The sequence below is a fragment of the Geotrypetes seraphini genome, chromosome 9 (genome assembly GCF_902459505.1).
Source record: "Geotrypetes seraphini chromosome 9, aGeoSer1.1, whole genome shotgun sequence".
In the NCBI taxonomy this organism is placed as follows: domain Eukaryota; kingdom Metazoa; phylum Chordata; class Amphibia; order Gymnophiona; family Dermophiidae; genus Geotrypetes; species Geotrypetes seraphini.
In genome coordinates this window covers 115363912-115389676 of record NC_047092.1, presented here as the reverse complement: position 1 = coordinate 115389676, position 25765 = coordinate 115363912, and the positions used below count along the sequence as shown (strand labels likewise).

The 25765-nt window shown below is 41.7% G+C and overlaps 1 protein-coding gene across 2 annotated transcripts in view; it reads left to right on the top strand.

The window, feature by feature from the left end:
* ANO7 (anoctamin 7) overlaps positions 1-25765 on the top strand; it is a 454465-nt gene that overhangs the window by 108966 nt on the left and 319734 nt on the right. For both annotated transcript variants that reach the window (XM_033958099.1, XM_033958098.1), the window contains exons 5-8: positions 1503-1610; positions 1717-1853; positions 13574-13631; positions 17592-17702. In XM_033958099.1, coding sequence (XP_033813990.1) covers positions 1503-1610; positions 1717-1853; positions 13574-13631; positions 17592-17702 — 414 coding nt within the window. The remainder of the gene's footprint in view (positions 1-1502; positions 1611-1716; positions 1854-13573; positions 13632-17591; positions 17703-25765) is intronic.

Sequence of the window (25765 nt, the reverse complement as noted above, 5' to 3'; positions counted from 1 at the left end):
TCAGGCTGCTGCTGCCGCTGCCATCCCCCACCCGAAATGACAAAAAACAGCTTAATGCCCGCGTCGGGAAATAGCCATGCTGAGCAGTGAGCTCAGCACGTACACAGATGAAAGCCTTGCTTGCTGATTGGTCCGGCGGCACGGTGGGGCGGGGCCGCCGGACCAATCAGCAAGCAAGGCTTTCATCTGTGTACGTGCTGAGCTCACTGCTCAACATGGCTATTTCCCGACGCGACGCCAGACTTGTAAGCTGCATGCTTGCATCGCCAGAATTTAGGTAGGTTGTTTTCATCCCCGTGGGAGTCCCGTGGGCAAGGGGGCGTCCCCGTGGGAGTCCCGTGGGTCAGGGGGGCATCCCCGTGGGAGTCCCGTGGGCCAGGGGGCGTCCCCGTGGGAGTCCCGTGGGCCAGGGGGGGAACCCGCGGGATCCCCGCGATCCCCGTTCCCGTGCAGACCTCTACTGGAGACACACTGCTGGCTTCCAATTACAGCAGCATCTCAAGAAGGAGATTAACTGCTCAGACCCTGAATTTCTTTGGCTGGCGGGGCTTCAGCCATTTAATGGGGTGCTGCAGGTTTGAACGAAGCCTGAGTCCAAAGGGAGGGCCCAGGCCCCCCAAGATCCCCCTCCCCCGTGGCTACGCCACTAAGACAGTATGTACTTGTACATGTGCTGCTTATGGGCATTTCCAGGGCCATAGTTTACACTGAACTGGGGTAGTGTTGCAATGTGCCTGTAAATAAAAATTGGCATTTATTCATTACAGGGTCTGGTTCTAGGAGCCTATTTTATAAAGGTAAAAAGGCACCTATGTTGCATTTAAATATAGGGTGCTTTTTTGGACTTTTGCCTTAGGCATCCTGGTATAAAATTATTATCTAAATCAGTGGTGTACCAAGGGCAGGGCAGTGGGTGCAATCTGCCCCGGGTGCAAGCACTATGGGGGTGCATTGAGCAGTCAGAGAGACACAGTTTATAGGCATGCAGCTGTTGGTTCTGCTGGTCTCCTAATGTCAATTTCCTGTTCTGGGGACCAAGATTGAAATATGTAAAAGTGTTGCGCCTATGGGTTTTTTTTTTATAAAGAGAGATCATTATAATTAGTTAGTTTCTTTCCCCATACTGTTTGAATAATGTGTATATATACGAGGGGCTGCTGAAAAGTTCTCAGCTCACCCGAGAAGAGAATGATATGGAGCCATGAAATCTACAAGTTATTTCACACTTTTCTTGACACTTTTCATTTCATTGATTTCATTGAAATGAAGTGTCAAGAAAAGTGTGGAATAATTTGTAGGTTTCATGGTTCCATATCATATCTATTCTTGGTTGGGTTGAGAACTTTTCAGCGGCCCCTCAAATATATGTACATATATATTTCAGTTATAAAAGGCAGAGTATATATCAAATATTATGATCCAGGTTTAGGGAGCTGAACTGCTCTAGATTGTTTCTTTTCCTCTGTCCTTTCAGCCTAACCCATCATCCCTTCCTTTTCTAGCATATGACACAGGATGAGAAAACAAGGGTGCACTATGTTTTGCTCCATGCCCCATGGAATGTACTCTGTTACTATGCTGAGGAGCTAAGCCTGAGAGTCCCACTGCAGGTAAAATCTTCCAAATTAAAACCAAATGCAGGAAGTGCTAAATCTGTCTCCCTGTCACCCATTTTTAACATTTTTCTTTCAAAGCTTCCCCTTATCCTCTTTCCAGGCTATACCCAACAATTCTAGTAACTGGTCAGCCAAGGTTCTGGAGAAGTTAAGAATACCTAATGTGATGTATGAGGAGCTGCCTGCCACCCCTCTTAGTCATTATACCTGTCAATTTAAGGTCAATAAATTATCCAGGTAAGAGTTTTGGGAGGTATTCTTTTCCCTCTCTATCTTGTTTGTGTTTGAGAGACTGCTATATTCCACTTGAGTTCTGAAACATCCCCTCTCTTTCTCCTTCCAAAACACTTGAGGTTAATTTTATAAACCTTTTCTGGATGGATGAGGAAGGCGTCATTAAGTTCTTCAAATATTAGGGGAGGAAATAATCTGGTTAAATCGGGTGGGGGGGACGGACATTGCAGGCTTGCATGATGAGAAGGTAGACGCAGTCTTTCTTTAGGGGAGACACTAGTCAAAGAGAATGACTAGAATACAGGCCAAGTAGGTGAGGAATTTTATATTGTTACAAGTCAGTTATAAAAGGTGAATTTATGGATCTTGGTGGCAAAATATGCTGCATTTTATTGTTTACAGATTATTTCAGACTCGAGATCTGCTAACAGAGTAAATTTAAGAGGTGCTTGTCAACTTAGTGAATATTTGTAAACTCTTTTTTTTTTTTTTTTTAAATAAATCTTTATTCATTTTAAAGTGCAACATATTATACAGTCAACTTACACTTTAACAGCACTTAAATTCAATCAAAATTATATTCTATTCAAAAATTTGCACTCAAAATTAAAAATATCTTCCCCCCCCCCCACCCTGGACGTGTAATACCAAAGGGGAAAATCAACAATCACTCCTTACAGAATTTTGTCAATGGCTCCCAAATATCCATACACTTCGTATAATGTCCCTGTTGTATGGCCACCATACATTCCATTTTAAAAGTGTAACATAGAAATTCCCACCAAAAAGTATAATTTAACCGATCCCAGTTTTTCCAGTTCCTCAAAATAAGTTGTATGGCAACCCCTGTCATTATAAAGAGAAGTTTATTATTCCAAGCAGATATTTGGCTTTTAGCCCTTATTAACGTACCAAATAGGATGGTATCGTACGTCAATGCCACTGGATTTTCTAATATTTTGTTCACTTGATCCCAGATGGATCTCCAAAATTTAAGTATCAAAGGACAATAGTACAATAGATGATCCAACGTCCCAACTTCGAGATGACAGTGCCAGCATCTATTAGACTTGGAACTATCTAATTGCTGTAATCGAACAGGAGTCCAAAATGCTCTATGTAACAAAAACCATGTTTGTCTCATAGATGCAGACACTACATCTCATCCTCCAAGTCCATATTCATGGCCATTGAGACGCAGTAATCTGATGCTTTATCTCAATGATCCAAATATCATGAAGACCAGTTTTTGATTTCTTATTTAAAAATTCAGATATTAATTTGTACCACTGAACGGCCTGGTGTTCCAGGAAATCCATCTGGAATGATAGGATCGGCAAACTATACTGATTTTTAAGATTTTTCCAATCAGGGAACTCGTTCTGAATGGCTTGCTTCAACTGTAACCACCTATAATTTTGAGATTTAGCAATACCAAATGTTTGTTGTAGTCGTGAAAAATCAAGCAGCTTTTCATCTGATACTACATCATCCAGAGTTTGTATGCCTGCCTTCAGCCAGTGCTTCCAGATGACCTTAAATCCACCAATTTGAATCTTGGAGTTTAGCCAAAGGGACTGACATGTGGATTTATGAATCGGAATAGATGTTAACTTATTGATACATTTTAATGTTTGCCAAGTGTCTAATAAAATTCTATTGTCCTTATACAACCTAGGTAACTTGATACTCAAAACGTGGCACAATCTCAATGGAGCCAGATCAAGCATATCTTTAAAAAAACTCTATTAGAGACTATGAAGCTCAAGTGCCTGCAGTTATTTGCCATTAGAACCAGTCTGGGCTAATAACCTAAGTGCAGGCTATCATCGGTCCAAAATGTCTCTTTTTGAGTTAATTATTTGATTTATTTAATTTTATTTAATCAGCTCTGGTTGGTTCAGTGGCTGCCCGAGCTGAAGAGGAAACAGTGTATCAAAGGAAAACCAGTTCCTAGGACTCGAAGCAGCATACCTCAAAAGAATACACAGTATTTGCAAACGCAAAACATCAATTTCCTGAAGAAGCTCTCTCCATAACGTGAGAGCGAAACGGAGATCTACCGTCGTATTACTTCAACAGAGCCAGGTAGAAAATCGCACTCAAGCTAAGTATTATATATAAATACTATATGCAAGAGGTCCTAGTAGGGGCAAAAGTATATATATTGTCGCACACCTGGTACAGGCTGGTCAGAATGGCAACCGGGACGTGCGCAAGACTCCAAAATCCAGACGTGCCTTTCTCAGGTGAAAAGCCCTGCTGGTGGTTCAATATCAGCTAATATATAAAGAAAACCAGTTAGCTGAGTGTTCAATGAAAAATAGAAGTGCTTTATTTGACAGTAGCGTGGAAACCAACACTGTAGCTACTGTTCTCAAAGTCCACATTCAAAGAATAGCAAGTTCAAAACAAAACCAAAATACAGCTCAAAGGAAATGGCTAATAAGTCAGCCAAGATCTGAGCAGCCCTTTCTCCAGGGTATATCACTACTAGACTTAATTAGCTCTTAGTCTCAGACAAGGAAAACCATAATTGAAGAGATAAGTCAATTTACTTCTTTCAGCATACTGTGGTAGCCTGGAATTGTACAGGTAAGCTGGAATTCAGGTAAGCTGGCGGGGGTGGGGAGTTGCTGAATCCACTTCAAAAAAAACTTGCCAGAAAATGGCCCCACAATCCCAACCCAGGATCTTTTGTGGATTCAATCCCCTCAACTCCCATAACCTCAATCAGTAGCAAAATCTTCTTTTCACATGAGTGACAAACAAAATCCCCACATTCAAAAACACAGTTCACAGTCCTTCCCTAATTGAAGAGAGTTCTTCAGGAGTGGAGCCTTTAACATTGCTTCCCACTCATAAGCAGTTAGCACAAGTCCCAAACAAAATGCAGTGCCAAAAGAAAAACCCAGGAGAAACTTAGCTTTGTTCCATAGCAGTTTTTTCCGGCTCCCAGGGAATGTCCATAGGCTCCTCGGCTTGCACACCATTCAGTAACCTTGGTAGAGAGGGCTCATCCAGATCTCTCATTTCAATCTCATTCTCAGTTTGGAACCTGGAAGCACCTGGCCATAAGTCTCCTTCCAGAGCTGGATCCAGACTGACTTTACTCAGCTTGCTCTGCTCTATTTGTCCAGCCTTCAGAGAGCCACGCCCTACTCTGTATGGGGGTTGGGCAGCCTGGTTCTGAGCTTTCTGCTGTTTTTCTATTAGCTTAAGCAGATGGGGGCTGGGCTGTAGAGGAGCTTGTCTCCTATGGGGAGTTTTAACAGGAGCAACTCTAGGTTTAGAGAACCTTATGCTCTCCTCTGGTTTCCCCCCCTCCCAGACCTCTTGTTCTAGGGCGCCCTTGCCAATGACAGAGCTCTGGGAACTGTTTGTAGGAGGGCTGCTGTACTGGTCTGCTCTCCTAACAGTCAGGGGTTTTTGTCCCTTCTCTGGCACAAACCTAACTCTGGTGCCGGGTTTGTGACAAAATATATATGTATATATGTATATATATATCTCCTATCCTATATATATATCTCCTATCCTATATAATAAAACTCTAAGCATGCATGCGCACTTAGAGTTTTGTGATTCCTGGCACCGTGAGGTGTGCCTCCGTGCCAAATTCGATTTTCGAACACGGAGGCAGGCCAGAACACGGAGCAACTCCCCCCTCGCCGTCACTCACCGCCAGAGTGCCGCCTCACTGCTGCTGCTGATTCAGAAGGGGGGGCACAGGCGCACCTGCCAGCATCTTCTTCTCACCCTCCTCCCTCTTGCCTGCTCACCTGCCTACAAAGCGCTGCGCAGTGCTGCCGCTGGCCTCGCCGTCTTCTCTCCACTGAGGCCCACCTTCCTCCAACGGACTCTTCTCGGCCTTTGTAAGCGGTACCGCTCCCCCCAATTCCCCTTATCTCGGCGGCAGCAGCAGCAATGGTGGCCCCAGTGGTTTTCGCAGCCTTTCATCACCAAAATGGCCCTACCGGCCGAAGTTTACTTTTAAGTTAAAAGCCGCTGCGGCAGCTTCTCTCATGAGCTGCAACTGCATCGGAGAAGGCTTCCGACGTAGGCGGCGATCGTGAGAGGGGCCACCATTTCACATTTAAACTTAAAAATAAACTTTGGCCGGTATGGCCGTTTTTCCTACGATCGAGGTGGAGAGCAGGGAGGCCAGAGATTAAAACTAATCCTGCATGCTATATCGCGGCAAGGGAAGGTGGGGGGGAGCGGCAGGGAGCTGTCCAGACCACGGGAAGGGAAAGGGGGGTAGGGGGAAATGATGCTGCTGCTACACAGGGATATGGAGGGAAAGCAAAATACCGCTGCTGTTGCTGCACAGTAAAGTTGGGGGGGAGGGAAATGCTGCTGCACAGGGAAGTGGGATAGGGGCAGGGAGAGAGATAGATAGACAAAGGACAGAAAGAAAGACAAGGGCAGGTAGAAAGACAAAGAAAGACAGACAGACATATATTCTAGCACCCGTTAATATAACGGCTTAAAGACTAGTGTGTATATATATATATATAAGTTGATTAAATAAAATTAAAAAATCAAATAATTAACTCAAAAAGAGACATTTTGGACCGATGATAGCCAGCACATAGGTTATTAGCCCAGACTGGTTCTAACGGCAAATAACTGCAGGCACTTGAGTTCCATAGTCTCTAATAGAGTTTTTTTTAGAGATATGCTTGATCTGGCTCTAGCCCAGGGATCTCAAAGTCCATCCTTGAGGACCTCAATCCAATCGGGTTTTCAGGATTTCCCTAATGAATATGCATTGAAAGCAGTGCATGCACATAGATCTCATGCATATTCATTGGGGAAATCCTGAAAACCTGACTGGATTGCGGCCCTCAAGGAGGGACTTTGAGACCCCTGCTCTAGCCTATCATTAGGAGGTATTAGTGTTTCACACTTGAGTAATTGGATTCAAAGTGTAAACAATCTCAGGGGAGACAGGAGTTGCCATTCCAACCCTAACCAATCTGGAAGATTTTCCATGAGTTCAGGGAGGATCCATATTTTGCCACCAAGATCCTTACGCATTATATAGGCTTGATGGTACCTATAAAAATTGGGAAAATTTATCCCACCCACCGCAATTGGTTTTTGTAAAGATACTAAAGCAATTCTCACAGCTTTCCCCAGCCAAATAAATTTAGTAAGAATACTATTTAATTTCTTGTAAAAGGACCACTGAAAAAAACACTGGTAACATACGCATTTGGTAGCAAACCACAGGCAAAATCATCATCTTAACCATTTGAACTCTCCCCCACCAAGACAGATGTAAGGGGTTCCATTGCTCACACATTTCTGTGACCTTTAGCAATAAAGATTTTTCATTTACTTTCATCGTTTCTTCCAGCGTTTTATAAATCCAAATTCCTAAATATTTTATACCCTCTTCCTTCCAAAGAAAGGGGAATGAATCAAATAATCCATTTGGACAATGTACATTAAGTGGAAGAACCTCTGATTTACTCCAATTTATTTTATACCCTGAAAATTTCCCAAATCTATCAATCAAATCTAGTAAATGTAGAATGGTAGTTTCAGGATTCCTCAAATGAAACAAAATATCATCTGCATATGCAGAGACTTTATATTCCCGACCTGCATAAGGAATACCCTGAATCTCCAGAACAATATCAAACAGTAAAGGAGATAACGGACACCTTTGTCTAACTCCCCTCTCCAGACGAAAACATTCCGAAAAAGTATTATTAATATATAATCTGGCAGTAGGAAAACAATACAAGGTTTGAATCATTTTTATAAATCCAGAACTAATACCAAACCAATCAATTGCTTGATATATAAAGGTCCATTCCACACGATCAAAGGCTTTCTCTGCATCCAAGGATACAGAGAAGGCTGGATTTTCCATAGCTTTTGTTAATTTAACATATGAAAAGCTAATCTAGTGTTTGAAGAATGTCTTTGAGCAATGAACCCCGTTTGGTGCATACCAATAATATAAGGGAGAGCCTTGGCCAGGCGTAATGCCAATAACTTAGACAGAAGTTTTCCATCTACATTAATCAAAGAAATAGGCCTGTAATTTGAAACCAACGTAGGATCTTTATTTGGTTTCAGCAAAACTATAGTTAAAGATTCTGCCATAGTACCTGTAATACAACCTTTAGTCAGTTGAGCCTGATATAAATTTAATAGATGAGGTAACATGGTAATTTGAAATGATTTGTAAAACTCTACAGTGAATCTATCACCACCTGGAGCAGATCCAATTCTAAGGGACTTCAATGCTGCTTGTAATTCTTTCATTGATATAGGCGCATCAAGAGTTCCTTTTATATGCTTGGGAATTTTAGGCCCCTTAATTAACTCCAAGAACTTTAAACCCTCAAGTTCTTTATTTGAATAAAGCTCGAAAGAATACAAAGCTTTATAATATTTCAAAAATTGTTTTAAAATATTTCCAATTTGAGAATGAGTTTCCCCCATCTCATCTGTGACAGCCACAATTTTTACTTTTCTTTTTTTAGCTTTAAGAAAATTAGCTAATAATCTTCCCGCCTTATTCGAGTTTCCATAGTACAGAGCCTGCTGAGAAAACAACTCTTTCCTAGCCATCTGTGATGAAATGTTATTGTATTTATACTTAGCTTTTAAGAGGGCCTGCAAAATATTTTGTTCCCATTTCAAGGCCAATACTTTAATATTTTGCTCCAAATTAAAAAATTCCTTTTTGAGTTATTTACTAATGTGTGCTGAATATGAGATTATTTGTCTTATGGTTTGATTATTATTTGATTATGGTAGCTTTGAAAGCATCCCATAATGTTTCTAATCTCAATAAGAGATAAGGGACTTTTTTTCCCAAAATGTTTTTATTTAATTGCCCTATAAGGGGCAAGGGTATTACATTTAGGAGGAAGATTTTAATCTTGTTTTTGATCATAAGTATGATAGGAAAGGTAAGAGTTCATATAGAAATGGGTTTATCAGATTTGTGACTCAGCAGATATGATTGATGGGTGCATAGAGATAGTGGAACCTGAAAAGGATTTAGGTCCCAATTCCTGCCCCATACTTTCTCTGTCTCTGTCATTTGGAAGTCAGGTACCTGGGGACACATCTTAAAGACCAGAAATCATCTTCCAAAACATGTCCAAATTTTATTATGAGTTTCACATCTTTTATATGAATCAGGTTTGTCAGCATGTGACGTAAACACAAACCATATATGGACACAGGTCACATGAAACTTTAAACACATCAGCATTTTTCCTATCTGGAGATTGAAGTCCACAGAGGGTCAGAAAAAGCCTTAACCAGCAGAGCTTCTAATCTAAATCTGTCTGTAAATACGGCTTAACAAAACAATTGAATTCACTTCACAACAACTCTGTTTAAACATTCATGTCCTTGTATTCTCTTCAAGGAAGGAAAGACAAACAGGGCCTGGTTTTCTTACAACTTTAAACAACAAATGCCTAAGGAAAATTATCAAGGTTCATGATACGTGTCCCTTCAGAACCCATTTGAACATGACTATCTTTTTCAGACCCTTACCAATCCTAATCTTGTACTGATATGTGGTACCTGAGTACAAAAGCCAAATAATGGAAAATTCAAAACTGTTACAATTGATGTGATATCACTTTAAAATAATTCACTGTTTCCTCTGGTATTGCAGTGGGGATATAACATGCTAGTAAGGGTAGATGGAGGTTGAATCACTCTTTATTACAGGTTGTGGGTATGTGTGACATCAACAATAAGTGGGAGAAGTATTTTGGTAATTAATGATAACCTACAGACCGACATCAGGTCCATATGATATATGGGGTTGGCTAATTTGAGAAGGCATTTCATTGCTATTACTGCTGAAAGGAATGAGAGGAAGAGAAAAAGGTTGTTGGGATTGATACAAAAGAAAGATGGTTTGGAGAAACATTGCAAAATGTTTTGGCACAAAATAGATTGGACTCCTGTTATTAAGGTAATGATGACTCTATTTTGTGAAGGAGGCTATGCATGACAGATATAAGGAGCAGCTCAGGGTTGAAGACGTGTGGAGAAAGCTGGTTTGTAGAAGCTGTTTAAGGAGGTGAGACAGTGGCATAGCCATTGGGGGTCTTGGGAACCCACTTTGGACACAGGCCCCCTCTAAAACTCCAGCACCCCCTTTTACCTTGCTGACAGGGATGCCAAACCCCACCAGCAAAATAACTATAGTGCTGTAGCTCCCCGCTGTTTCTTTCCTGTTCCAAGCATGCTGGGACAAGAAGACCACATATATAACTTAGGCTGGATGCCCCAAAATACTGAAGACTCACATACAGGTTAACCAAAAAAAAAACAAAAAAAGCTATCTCACTCAGCAAACTACTTTTGTACTGAGATTGTCAGAAACATTAAAAGCTAATAGGTCATTTAGTGGCCAATCCAGTTCAGAGAAATGCTCATTGTGCTAACAGTCTGGAAGATGTGGAATCCAGTGTGGAAAATGGACTGTTTGGATAGATTAGATGTGATTGGACAGGTTTGAGAGATGCTTTGTTATGAACTCGGGAAAGGGGATAGGGAGGGGGTGATGTTCTGGGTATGGGAGTTGTTGTGGGCTGGGTCTTTTAAGAAACTTTCCATAGGTTTTCTTTGGAGAGTCTAACATCATATGTGACTGGAAAATAATAGAAAATGTATTTTCTTAAAAGTTGTTTTCCTGCCTGATAATGGTATTAGAATCAAAACATATAAAACAGCCTAGCTCTACTTGCTGATAGTCTTCTGACAAAGGAGATATTAAACTGTTTTTCTCTGCTTGTTCAAATCAAATTGTTTATTGTTTTTTGATTCTTGATACACTGCCTTTCTGTAGTCTAATCAAAGTAGTTTACATATTAAATACAAGTATTTTGTAATAAGTGGTTCTCAATCCTATTCTGGGAGCAGTGGCATAGTAAGTAGGGGTGTGTGTGCGATGGACAGGTCTGCACACTGTCTTGGTGGAGGTGCTGGCACCTCTCTGCTCCCCACACCACGCTGTGTCCTCCCTTCCCTGTCCCTCCATACCTCTTTAAAATCTTTGCCAACATGAGCAACTACTCTAGCTTGCTGCTTGTGCTGGCCTGGCTCCTTCTGAAATCTCTTCCAGGTTACAGGGACAGGACATGACATCAGCGGGAAAGCCAGTGTGAGCAGCAGGCTAGAGAAGCTGCTCACATTGGTGAAGATTTAAAGAGGTTTTGGGGGTGGGATGCGAAGGCATGATGAGTGTGGTGTGGGGGCGTGGAAGGAGCAGGGGGCGTAGAAGAGGGCACAGGAGGGTGCCACCACCCAGGCGCCTCCTACCCTCGCTATGCCACTGCCTGGCAGATTAGGTTTTCAGGAAAGCAACAATGTATATGCTTGCTGATTACATAGTACTATGAAATAGTGGCTATGCAAACAACTGGAAACATCAATCGTATCATATGAAGAAAAAATTGTTCCAGTTTGATATTAATCTCCAAAAGTCATCAGGAGAGGGTTAGATACTTGATCCTTCAAAGAATATCATAATTTTAGGAGTAATGTTTGATATTCAAATGTTTTGCAGAAACAATAGGGAGCCTCGACCCTGAGGAAAGCGTGTGAAACATGGACATGTTGGTTGAGGCGCTCCCCTGTATAAACTAGCAAGTTAAGTGAAATTATTTAAATTAACAATTGATGGATAAAAAAGAAAAATCGTTTAAAAAGTATATATAGTTAAAAAGAAAAATAGATACGGTTTTGATCCAGTGAAGATCGGGGTTCGGTGAGTGTTGCTCACTTGAACCTGTGAGTAATTTCACCCTCTGAGGATCGAGTATCTAACCCTCTCCTGATGACTTTTGGAGATTAATATCAAACTGGAACAATTTTTGCTGATTACATAGTGGCATACCTACAGCCACTTCATCCCACATCTCTGGAATCAACTCCCCCCCAACTCAGGCAACAGAACTCTTTATTGACATTCCGTAAAATGGTAAAGACCCTCCTCTTCAACTAAAGGTCTCCCTCAGTCTTAAACCCCACCTCTCTCTTCTCTCCCCTGTTTAACTTCTCCCTAAATTTCAGTATAGTCCTCTCTTAGTCTGTACTCTGATAAATTGTCTGTACTCTGAAAAATTGTTTGTACTCTGATAAATACTGCACAGTCTTGTATGTCCAAGCATCTAAACCTATTGTACATCTTATTTGTCTAATTACTTCCACTGTGTATGTTTACTTGTAGACCGTTCTGAGCTACTGGGAGGACGGGATATAAATCTAAATAAATAAATAATAAATAAATACCATTGTGGTCCTAGGAGTAATTTTTTCTTCTTCCTGTGTCAAACAGGAAGACCATCTTATATGGTTCTCCTCTCTTCTGGAGTTTCAGCAGCATGAAAGAGTCAGGAACAAAAGCTTGGGTACTGAAGGCAGGATTTTCAAAACTTACCATGCCTTTAACGATGGTCACTAAACCGGCTTTGAATCATTTGAAGCTTATTAAACTGAGTAGAAGTTTTGCCTGCATCGAGGGAGTTACAGTAATTTGGTTGATTTGGACCAAAATTGCAAAATGATTAATGTAAAAGTAAGGTTTGATAAGTCTTAATTGTTTTAAATAGTATAATTTTTTTTCCAGAGGTTGGAGATTTGGGGTCTATAGGATAGTGTAGAGTAGATAGTGAGGGGTGGGGGGGAGGCTGTTCACTCTCTCCAAGGTAGAGAGAACAAGAGGGCACTATCTATAGTTAAAAGTGGATAGATTCCGTACAAACATAAGGAAGTTCTTCTTCATCCAGAAAGTGGTAGAAAACTGGAATACTCTTCCGGAATGCTGTTATAGGGGAAAACACCCTCCAGGGATTCAAGACAAAGTTAGACAAGTTCCTGCTGAACCAGAACGTACGCAGGTAAGGCTAGACTCAGTTAGGGCACTGGTCTGTGACCTAAAGGCCGCCACGGGAGCGGACTGCTGTGCACTGGTCTGACCCAGCAGTGACAATTCTCATGTTCTTATGAGTCTAACAGGATTCCAAGTACTCTGGAAGTCTTCTCAACTTTTAGTGAAGCACAAGAGGCAAAGTCAGGCTTGTACCTATGTATAATGGCTTTGACTCTTCCTCTAATGTTACTTCCTATGCACAGGTCCAAGAAGTGACATCAGAGGAAGAGCTGACGCTGGTGCAAGCAGCAAGTTGGAATTGCTGCTCGTGCCAGGAACATTAAAGAGGTATGAGGGAAGGGAATGGGCGTGCATGCACAGTAGAGGGAGTAAGGGAGGATGGGTGCTGGTGCCCCCACTAACACGGCATCTGGGATAGACCACTTCCCCTGCCCCCCCTTACTAGCCACTGCATATACCCACAGGCAATGGTATAACATTCCCCTCCCCCTTATACTAAGCCACAGTAGAGGTTTCTATGGCCCAGAGCATTAAATGCTCCAACGTTGCTTCAACACTCATAGAATTCCTATGAGCATTGAAGTAGCATCAGAGCATTTAGTGCCCTGGGCCACAATAAAAACCACTACCGCAGCTTAGTATAAGAGGGCCTAAATGCCTATTTGTGCATGTAAAAGGCAGTCTTATACCCCCAGATTATTATAATATTTTTTCATAGGGGGAAATCCCTGTAATCTGCTTGCTTGCTACTGCTGATGCCTTTGAAGCAAAGTAAGGGTGAGCCAGGGTATGGCATGATGATAACTTCACAATTTATTTTTATGTTTTTCTTCAGGTTCTTAGGGAGTGATAACCATAATACATTCTTCACTAACACCCAACGTCATCAAATAGTGAGTATCTAAGGATAGGCACGCAGTTTTTATGCCCTAATTCTATATATGGTGCTTAAAATTGTGTGTTCAAATATGGGAGTGTACCCAATTTGCGTGCATAATCTAATTGATTTTCCACACTAATTGATATTAACTGAAATTTGCATGCACATCTTTAGATGCTTTGATCCACACTTAAATTTTACATGCAGATCCAAAAAGGGGGCATGGCCATGGGAGGAGCATGAGCAGATCAGGAGTAATAGCTTGAGATCCATACATAGACAATGTAGGCCAGCGTTTCACTGGCCAGTATTGCAGGTATCTGAATTCTTTAGTGAATCGCATCTAATGGCGCCCAAGTCTCGCTATGCCCCTAACCATGCCAAATTAGGCATAAGGCACCGTTAGGTGTCCTGCTGTAGATGTAAATCCAGTACCTACATTGTAGATGCTTCCCAGTGCCTACTTTTCTTTTTTTTTTTTTATAACAGTTTTTTAATTGTTTTTAAATGATGCATTTAATTACCGTGCTGATTAAAGCTAATTGAAACAATTAAGTTAGGCAGCATTAGGAGGCCTACCGCAGCCTAACTTACAGTGCCGTTTATAGAATATGACCCTTATAGTTTTCACTAGTAGCACGCAAGTGTTTATGTGCAAATGTACAGCTGCTCTATTCCCAGAAACTCCTATGCACAGTCCAAATAAAATTGAGCACACCCTTTCTATGCATCTACTTTTGTGTGTATGTCCATTTGCCATTTTATAAAAATCCTATTCTGTGTGTATAACATGCATTACTTGCATGGAAGAACTTAAGAACAATTTATCAAAAAGTATAAAAGCTGAATATCAAAAAAATAACCAACAAATATTCAGAATAAAGCTGCTAATAGTGGAAGGAAACAGGCTGAAAGGCAAGTAACTAACATGGAGAAAAAGACCTCAGTGTTTCAAGGAAACAACCAAGAAACTATATGTTCAGTTATAAACTGCCATACAAAACACATCCCAGGTCAAAAAACTCCATGGAAAAGATTCACAAAGATACAGTTTAAAATACACAAGTTAAACTGCAAAAAAACAGCAAAAAACTGTAAAAACTTGCACTTATCTTCCATTCATCTCCCACAAGCAGTGGAAATAAATATCCGTTACTCCAATACGGAACCAGACACACTTTTCAAAGAATGAACTCAGTATTCCCAACAGGCCCTGTTTTGCCAAGTGGCTGCGTCAGGGGAATATCTTTAGAAAGAGAGCAACTGCTTGAAAAAATCTTCCGCGGGAAAATGGCCATTTTCCTCATGTCTCATCCTGCAGTCCATTGGTCAGACATTCCTTACCTAGCCAATAAGCTACAAAGGAAGCAGGACCAGCAGTTTAGGAGACACCATTGGTCAGACATTCCTTAGCTAGACAATATGCCGCAGGGAAAAATAGGATGGAAAGTTGGTGTCTCCTATGCTACTGGTTCCGCCTGCCTCTGCAGCCTATTGGCTTGCTAACAAATATATGGCAAACTCTTCACTTCAAGCAAGACTGTTTCTATGCTCTCCTAAGAAAGCGGTGACCAGAGTAGACTAGGTTACTCCAGATATTTCAGGTCATGCTCACAGGTCGAGGTGTTAAAGTCTGAGTGATCACATTAGAATCTCTTATGCTCTCATATTCAGCATTGCAATCTCCACCTCTGGATCAGAAAAGTGGTTGGATTTCAGTCATGAGGCAGTATCTGTAGCAGCAGCCATGGCCCCCATTTCTTATCAGCTTCCGTCATTATATCCATATCCAACATTGATCTTTTTTCCTTTTGGCTTTTTTCTATTTAGTTTTCTGCCTCTGTCTCTATTTCTTTCATTCTTACTATTCAATCTTCAGTTCCCTCTTTTGACTGTGTCTGAGTACAGCTTTTCATCTCTTTCTCTTACTCCAGCTCTCACATCCCCCTTTCTCTTATTTCCCCACTAACTATCATCTCCCCTTCCATTTAGCATCTCCCCTCTTATTTTTACTCTGTTTCCATCCAGCATCTCCATTTTTCTCCCCCTCTATTCAGCATTTCTTCTCTTCTCTCCCCATCCACTCCCAGCATCTCCCTCTCTCCCCCCCCACTTTTCATTCAGCATCTCACCCTCTTCCCCTTCCATCCAGCATTGTCTCTACCCTCTCTATCATCTCGTTTTCCTTCCAGAACCTGCCCCCTCTCTCTCAACCTTCCATCTAGTATTTCTCCTCTCATTTCTCTTCCATCAAGCAGCTGCCTCCCCTTCTTTCTCCACCATTTCCTTCCAGCATCTCCCCCTCTCTCTTCACCCTTTCAGCCAGTCTCCCTCTCTTTCTCCCTTTCCAGCCAGCATCTCCCCCTTCCATCCAGAATTTCTCCTCTTCCCTCTTCCATCTCCCTTCTCTCTCCCTTTCCATGCCATATATCTACCTTCTCATACCACCCTTGACATGCAGCATCTCCCTTCTCTCTCTGTATCCTTTCCAGCCAGCATGTGTCCTCTATTCCTTTCTTACATCTGTCTCCTTTCTTTCTCTCTTCACATTTTCCATCCAGCCTTTCCCCCATGTTTCTTCCCTCTTTCTAGTCAGTCTCCCTTCTCTCTATTCCTCCCTCTCTCTCCCCACCCCACACCTTGCAACTAGTGTTTCTTTTCTACCCTTTCCCCCACACTGTTCCCCAATTGTTACTGCTTCTCAGGAGCAGCACAGCTACCAGTCCTATCCACTTCAAAACAAGAAGTTGATGTTGGAGGTTGTGGGACTGGAAGACTCAGCAGCATGCGCATAGAGGCTGCAGTCCTGCACCTCTTTTCTTTTGTTTTGCTGCTGGTGTTGAAAAGCAGCTGCAGTGGAGGTAACAGCAGGAGGGAGGCAGAGAAGATGGCAGACATGATTGTGGCTGGGGAGGCTTAGCCTCCGCAAGCATTGTATACCAAATACCTATGAATGGTAGCTCTAAGTAGGTGAACATTTCTCAAAGGAAATCACTCCCTTAAAGGCCTCAGAATAGAGAGATTTAAAGGGCAGAAAACTTTAAAATTAGAATGATCAAACATTTTGAGGATTCAAGGAAGACATTGGCTTTGATGCCTGTTATCAGGTATAGGGTCTTTGTCTGTAAAGTGTTACTGTCTCATCATCTCTGTCTATTCTCCCATGCCCTTTAACTGAGTTGTACCAATATATGCAGAAAATTTAAACCTACGTAAATAAGTTTGTATTATTTAAACCTAGTGTATCTGCATTATTTCATCACTGACCTGAAAAGTGAAAAATAACCACTCCATCCCCCCCCTTTTTTTTTTTTTTTTGCAAAACCATAGTGTGGTTTTTAGCATCGGTAATGGCGATTACAGCTCTAAACGCTTATAGGAATTCTGTGAGCATCGGAGTTGTTACTGCCACAGCTGGCACTAAAAATCACTCTAATTTTATTTAAAAAAAAAAAAGGGAGGGGGGGTTAAATAAGTCCAAAAAAGGTATCACTTACAACTTGGTTGTTGACCTTTTTTCCATATATTCAAGTGGTCTAAGACAACAATTCCCTGTTCCTAATTCTAGGCATATGGGCAGGTCCTAAATTTAAGAGCATAAATTTTAGAATCCATTAAGCCAATTTTCAGCTGGAAAATTAGGTTTCTAAATTTAGCTGAAAATAAGGGATTCCTAAATTTTTAGCACAGGTTTTTTTGGTTTGTTTTTTTTTAAATGTCAGCCTCTATGTATATATATTATAAGTGACCCTTTCTTTAGAAATAGGGTGACATATATAAATTAATAAATAAATCTTAACTGCAAAGTGAATTTTATAAATAATTTCAGCTGCTGTTGCATTGGCTAGGATGCAGTCATGTGATCTTGATTGTAGAAGAAAGGACTCAGAAATTTTTCTTCTTCCCTTCATGTTCTGTCACATCTGTGTTTACCCCCAAACCAATGTGTCTGCTTCTCCTCTCTCCTCTGCAGCTGTATGAAATCCTGGCCCGCACCCCCTATGGACAGCAGAAACGAGGAGAAGTTGGGGTAGACAGACTGTTGAATGAAGGAATATTAACAGCTGCATTCCCACTGCATGATGTACGGTAGTCACTTACAAAGTTGCATAACAAAATTTGCTGTCCATGGTCCCAGAGTTTGACTCCTCTTAGGCTAAAGCCCAGATCTTGGAGCCATGAGGAAAGTCAGTCCAGCAGCCTCCCCAAAATAATGTGCAATTTGGGCTATGGCAGTATAAGGATCCCCAATATAGGGTTACTATATGTTTCTTTTCCACTATAGTCCAAGATTGATTGCTTGTTTGTGCTGGAAAGCTAAATTCTGCTTTCTTTCCCCTGTTACGCAGATGTGGTGGTATAGTCAGCATTTTGAATATTTTTGAAGTCCTCCCATCCCCTGTATATACTATCCTGGCTCAATTATGCTACCCTGCTGGCTTGGGCTTTGGTACTTTTAATCCTGCAAGTGCTGAAAACTATGGATAAGTTGAACCTTCCAGGACAAGTAGATATAGACTGAATGTCCTTCAAAGATCTTCTCCAAATACCATAAAATATATTATCCTAGGACAAGCAGGCAGCATATTCTCACATGTGGGTGATGTCATCCACGGAGCCCGGTACAGACAGTGCTAAAGTGTACTGGCACTTTAAGCTTTGCGAAGCTTCAAGACTGCCTGCATCGCTATGGAATACACTACCCTCCTATCTCAGAGGAGAACGAAATCTCGATTGCTTCAAGAGCTCCCTGAAGTCCTTTTTATATAGAGAAGCCTTTCAAAATTAAGGGCTCCTTTTACGAAGCTGGTTAGCGGCTTTATAGCATGCACATTTTTAGTGCATGCACTATTATACAGCCGGCAAATTAGTGCACGCTATTACACACGTTAAACTGCTAACGTGGCTTCGTAAAAGGAGCCCTAAATCTTTAAATGTATAATGTTTCTTCCTAAAGAAACAAGAATCACAGGAGGCTCCCTGTTAACCCAATTTGTGCTTCCCATGTTTGTTTTTTTCCTATAATTATTGTAATTCTACCCCTGATCCTTTTGTATCATGTTGGCCCTTATTTGTTTTGGTATGTTCTTAACTTGTAATATTGTATCCCAATTTAATTGTACATCGCTTAGAAGTATTATAAGTGATACTATCAAAAAAACCTGAAACCTGATGTAGGCTCGCAGTTCCTCAGTTCTTCATTTTCCATGGAATGAAGAAGTTCTGTTTTTTTGGACTGTCCAAAATTGCCTTCTCATCAGCAGTATTTTTGTTTTCGGCTATATTTTTCTTGTTTTACCTTATTATAGCATTTTTCATTATCTTTATATTCTTGGCCAGTTCTTTAGGCCGGCCTTCGGGTCCTTTCTCAAATTGTTTTTTTGTTTTTCTTCACCATTGAGTCTACAACATATTTCTCTAAGCCATATATGTGCAAGGCAAACAGAATGCCTTTGCAAACAATCTCAGCAGATGTCTCCAACCTCATAAGTGGTCTCTCAACTCTGCAGTCTTGCGCCACATCTTCCCTCTTTGGGGGACTCCTCAGATAGACCTGTTTGTGTCTACCCATAATCACAAGCTACCCCACTTCTGCTCCAGATAATACTCTCCTCATCATCTCGAAGCAGATGCTTTTCTTCTGGATTGGACAGCCAAATTCCTCTATGCGTTTCCATCAGTCCCACTCATTCTAAATACATTAGTCAAGTTCAAACAAGAGTCAGCAACCATGATCCTGATAGCTCCTCGGTGCCCAGGCAACCTTGGTTTCCCCTTCTACTTCAATTGAGTGCCAAGAATCCAATTCCATTGCAGATCTTTCCATCTCTACTCATTCAGAGTCAAGGATCTCTATTATATCCCAATCTTCAGTCGCTGCACATAACAGCTTGGTACCTCTTGGTCTAATTTCAACAGAATTTAATCTTTCTGATTCAGTACAAGCTATCATAGCTGCTTCCAGAAATCCTTCTACTCAGCAACGCTATCAGCATAAGTGGACACGCTTCATCTCCTGTGTAACCTTCATGATTTGAATGTTTCATCCTTGTTTTATTATGTTTGTACATTTTGTAACCTGCCTTGGATGAAGGTGGCTAGAAATGATGATAAACTAAACTAAACTCTTATATTCCTTCAGTGTTGGACTATCTCCTCAATTTATCCAACTCTGGACTTAAGACTACTTCAGTCAGAGTTAACCTCAGTGCTATTAGTGTTTTCCATGTTCCTTTCCTGGCCACTCAACCGCTTGTATCCCGGTTCATTAAAGGACTTTTCAACCTCAAACCTCTGCTCAAGCCCCCTTCAGAGGTGTTTGGGATCTTAATGTAGTCCTAGCCAATCTGATGAAACCGCCATGTGAACCACTGGTATCTACTCATCTTAAGTATCTCACTTGGAAAGTGGTCTTTTTGATCTCTATTACTTCTGCTCGTCGAGTAAGTGAATGTAAAGCATTGGTTTGCGACCCGCCTTTTACAGTATTTCATCGTGATAAAGTGGTTCTCAGAGCTCTTTCAAAATTCATGGAATTCCACCTGAATCAATCCATTGTGCTTCCAATATTTTTTCCAAAGCCTCATTCTCATCCTGGAGAAACTGCTCTTCACACATTGGACTGTAAGCGCGCCTTGGTTTATTACATTCAAAGGACTCAACCACATAGGGCTTCACCTCAACTGTTTGTCACCTTAACAGATTGGGCCTGCTTGTCACTGGGAGAACTATTTCTTCATGGTTAGCGGCCTGCATCTCCTTTTGTCATGCTCAGGCTGGGCTGCAACTCGAAGGTTGTGTAACAGCACACATAGTCTGAGCTAAGGCAACCTCAATAGCTTTCTTACAAAGCAGCTATTTGGTCCTCAATTCATACATTTACATCTCACTACTGTCTCACTACTCCAAATGAGATGGTCATTTCGGCCAAGCAGTGTTACAGAATTTATTTTCATCTTAATGGACAACTCTCCCTCCATCCCATTTCAGTAAGCTAGAGAGTCCCACATGTGAGAATATGCTGCCTGCTTATCTTAGGATAAAGCACAGTTACTTACCATAACAGGTGTTATCCAGTGACAACAGGCAGATATTCTCACATCCTTCCCATCTCCCCTAGTTGGCTTCTCAGCTTGCTCACTGAGGAACTGCAAGCCGACTTCAAGCAGGAAGGCACATACGCATGCATGGTGCAGGCAGTCTCGAAGCTTCGCAAAGCTTAAAGTGTCAGTACACTTTGGCACTTGGCACTTTGGCACTGTCTGTACCAGGCTCCATGGATGGCGTCACCCACATGTGACAATATCTGTCTGCTATCCCCAGATGTAGTATCATTTCGTCTGCTAGTTCAGTCTTCCATTTTAAGTATGCTTGACTATTGCAATATTATTTATTTGGGAACATACAAGAAAATCTTGAAAAGACTTCGAGTTATTCAAAATTAAGCAGTTTGGCTGATTTTTGGTTTGAAAAAATGGGAACCTATTACTCCCTATTATCAAAAACTACATTGGTTACCAATGGAGGCAAGAGTTTTGTTTAAATTTTCTTGTATCTGTTTGAAATCGATATTTGGTATGGCTCCTGCGTACCTGGTCTCTCACTTTTTTCTAGACCGTTTTAACAGACTTACATGCAGAATCCATATGTTTACATACCCAACAGTAAAAGCTTGCCGTTTTAAAAGATTTCTGGATAGAACTCTTGCATTTCGAGCAGGAAAAATTAATGACTGGCTGGGTAATATTATTATGCATGCTCCATTTTATTTTACTTTTAGAAAATTAGTAAAAACACAGTTGTTTGATTGATTTGTAACCTAATGATTCACTATTTTAAATTTTTAAATCTTTTTATCTTGTATGTATTTCTGATGATTTGTATTGCATTTTTTTACTGATTGTCCAGTACTTTTTATCGTAAACCGCCTCGAACTATTATGGCTTTGGCCATAAGAATAAATTACAGTAGTACCTTGGATTACGAGTATAATCCATTCCAGGAGCATGCTCGTAATCCAAAATGCTCGTTTATCAAAGCGAGTTTCCCCATAGGAAATAATGGAAACTCGCTTTGATGCTTTCCCCCCCCGAGAACCGGCATTGCTCCCCTCGAAGGCCCCCCCTGCGATCAGGCACCCCCCCTGCGATCCGGCACCCCCCCTGCCTAGAACCTGCACCCCCCCCGCCACGATTGGGCACCCCCCCTGCCACGATCTGACCCCCCCCCGACACGATCCGACATCCCCCCGACACAATTGGGCACCCCCCCCCGCCGCTTCTTACCCTCATCTGGGCACTCTTGAAGATCGGCCTCCTCGTCTGCTGGGCCTTGAGCATGTTCAGATGCTCAAGGCCCAGCAGACGAGGAGGCCGATCTTCAAGAGTGCCCAGATGAGGGTAAGAAGCGGCAGGGGGGTGCCCAGTTGTGTCGTGGGGGGGGGTCGGATCGTGGCGGGGGGGGTGCCGGATCGTGGGGGGGGGGGGCCGGATTGCGGGGGGGTGCTCGTAAATCGAGCCATGCTCAGTTTCCAAGGCACCGATTTTGCAAATGTTTTGCTCGTCTTGCAAAACACTCGCAAACCGGTGCACTCGTACACCGAGGTACCACTGTATTATTATTATTATTATAAAGGCCCATATTCTATAAAAAGGTACCTAACTTAAGCATAAATGCCACTTTCTCTGGAGATCCAGATGAAAATCACCATTGCAGATAGAAGTTAGGTCTGCCATGGCAGTGAATTGAGGCTTACAGTTCCTTTGATATAGGTTTCCAGATCTAAACAACTTTACAGCCTTCAGTCTGATGTATATTGATTGATAGATAGAAATGTAATACCTGTTGCAAGGTAGTGTACAATAGTTAGAGCTTGATATAAACAACTTGTATTATGTTAATAGCACAACCAAATGGTAAAAAGAATAAGGGCTCCTTTTACTAAGCTGTGATAGCGTTTTTAGCGCACGCGTTAAGGTCTAGCGTGCACGGCAATTCAGCGCACGCCAAATCCGCTATCACAGCTTAGTAAAAGGAGCCCTAGATGTAAGCACAAAATGCAATCAATGAGGTAAACTTGGAGATAGGCAAATTAAACCCTAGTAATAGCAATGGCTTAAAAAAGTATCAGATCGCCTACTAGTTGGAGTGCTGAACACATTTTAGGGTGCCCAATTCAGGTCTTGCTGCTACTCCCTGTGGTCTTGGGCAAGTTGCTTGACCCGCCTTTGCCTCAGTTACAAAATTAGATTGTGAGCCTTCCAAGGACAGGGAATACCTAATATACCTGCATGTACAGTAATTCATCTTGAACTACTACTGAAAAAGGTATGAACAAAATCCAAATTATAAATAAAACAGCCACAGTAGAACATTCATATAACAGAAATATCATAAATGTCTAATGAGATCAGTCCACATTGTAAGTATGAGAATGGTCTTATATAGTAGTCTCATTGCCCTCAAAAGCTCAGAATAGACAATAAATCCTAGTGTAGGGAAGTCAAGTGCCTTGCTTGAGGTCACACCATGTATGGTAAACAGAGGCGATAAATATTGGGGCTCCTGGTTCTCTGTTTCTGGTTTTGCTATATGTCCAGCTTTTAGGCTTTCTGAATTTTTCCTGAAAGATCTGTTTTCAAGGATTGACTCTTATTGCAGGGCAGGATTAAGACATAGACAAACTAAGCATATGCCTAGAGCCCAAAGGTTTAGGAAGAGCCCTTTTGAATGTCCTAATCAATAGGTCCCAAAGCAGATTTTGACCTTGAGTCAGCTGCTGTTAAAAAGAGGAACTGGGGCTAGGAGAAGAGAGAGATTAGAGCCACTTCTGCCCTTACTCAGATCTTGTCTGTCCTCCCCATCTCCTGTGCATTGAGGTCATGGATTTTATATATAAGTCAGCCCTCCATATCCGCAAGGAATAGGTTCCATGAACTCCTGCAGATACCAAAATCTGCAGATGCTCAAGTCTCCTAATTCCCTTCCTCTTTCTCCTCCTCCTCATCTCCCTTCCCCCAACATGATCTGCATCTCACAGCTCAATCTGTATCAAATTCCCAGCCCTGGTGTACCATCACTTCCTGTCTTTGGTTCTGATAGGCCCCTTCAGCAACAGCAGCAGCCGTACTCCAAGGCTACAGCTTATACTGGGCCTTTCTCTCTGACCTGGCCTGACCCTTCTAACGCAACTTCCTGGGTGGGAAGGGTCAGAGAGAAAGGCCCGGTGTAGGCTGTAGCCTTTGAGTACAACTTCTACTGTAGATGCAGGGGCCCAGCAAAGCTGAAGACAGGATGTGAAGGTACAACAGGGACAGGGGACTTGATAGAGCCATGGTTGGGTCCATGGTTGGTTGAATCCGCAGACATGGAAGGACAACTGTACTGCCTTTCTGTGGAATAACCAAAGTGATTTACTTATATTATATGCAGATTCTTTCCTCCAAATTCCTGCTGACATCCTTCCAGCCTACTCTCTTGCTTGCCAAACAAAAGTACTTTTATTTTTCTAATATTTCAATTCTACAATCACTTCAAACTATCCATGATAATGAAATTACAGAAATGAAAAAAACAATAAAAACATCAGGAAAATAAGATTATGTTAATACAGACCACAAATTATCGGTAATAGGATCCAAGATATCAAGAAATAGTTAATACATGAAAACATAAGAACATAAGAATTGCCGTGCCCAGCAGTCCACTCACGCGGCGGCCCTCTGGTCAAAGACCAGCTCCCTAACTGAGACTAGCCCTACCTGCGTATGTTCTGGTTCAGCAGGAACTTGTCTAACTTTGTCTTGAATCCCTGGAGGGTGTTTCCCCCCTATGACAGACTCCAGAAGAGTGTTCCAGTTTTCTACCACTCTCTGGGTGAAGAAGAACTTCCTTACGTTCCTATGAAATCTATCCCCTTTCAATTTTGGAGAGTGCCCTCTTGTTCTCCCTACCTTGGAGAGGGTGAACAACCTGTCCTTATCTACTAAGTCTATTCCCTTCAGTACCTTGAATGTTTTGATCATTCCCCTATTAATCTCCTCTGTTTGAGGGAGAAAAGGCCCAGTTTCTCTAATCTTTCACTGTATGGCAAATCCTACAGCCCCTTAACCATCTTAGTCGCTCTTCTCTGGACCCTTTTGAGTAGTACCATATCCTTCTTCATGTACGGCAACCATTGCTGGACGCAGTACTCCAGGTGAGGGCGCACCATGGCCCAGTATGCTGATGAATCTCAGATCTACCTCTCCATACCAGACAACTCTTCAGGAATCCAGGTCCAAATCTTAGCCTGCCTGTCCAACATTGCCATCTGGATGTCTCACCACCACCTAAAACTGAATATGGTTAATACTGAGCTCTTTATCTTTCCATCTAAACCCACCTCCCCACTCCCCCATTCTCTGTTTCTATGGACAACACTCTCCTCGTCCCTGTCCTGTCACATTGCACGAATCCAATTCAAATTCCACTGCCTGATATTCAAAGCATTACACGGCTCTTCCCCCTCCTATCTAAACAACCGCTTAAACCAAATCTCCACCTCAAGACACAAAAGAACCTCGAACCCTTTCGCCTTCCCCCCACTCAAAGGCACACAACGCAAGAAAATGTTTGACAACCTTCTGGCAACACAAGCAGCAAAAATCAACCATTCCATCTCTAATCTTATGACAATATCAGACAACTTCAAAACATTCAGAAAAGAAATCAAAACCCTGCTTTTCAAAAAATTCATCCAAATATCTTAACCCCTCCTCTTTTACCTCCAGAAGATTCACCTACCTTCAGATAACCTCCCCCCAAATTACCCACCTTAACACCTTCCAATTAAACAAATACCATAAATAGATTGTAACCTACCCTCTCTAACTGCATTCCATATGTATTTTTCATACAGTTCTTCACTGTCAGTTTAATTTCCATCCTATAAGTTCACATAGAATTTTTCTTTTTTCAACCATCTTTATTTTCTCTTCTTTATTAATTTCCAGGTACTTTAGTTAGATTGTGAGCCCTCGGGACAGTAAGGGAATTTTAAGTACCTTCTTACTTCTCATTTATAATCTTAATGTATATTTTCTACAAACCGCTTAGAACCTAACAGATGTAGCGGTATATAAGAAATAAATTACATTACATTGCAAC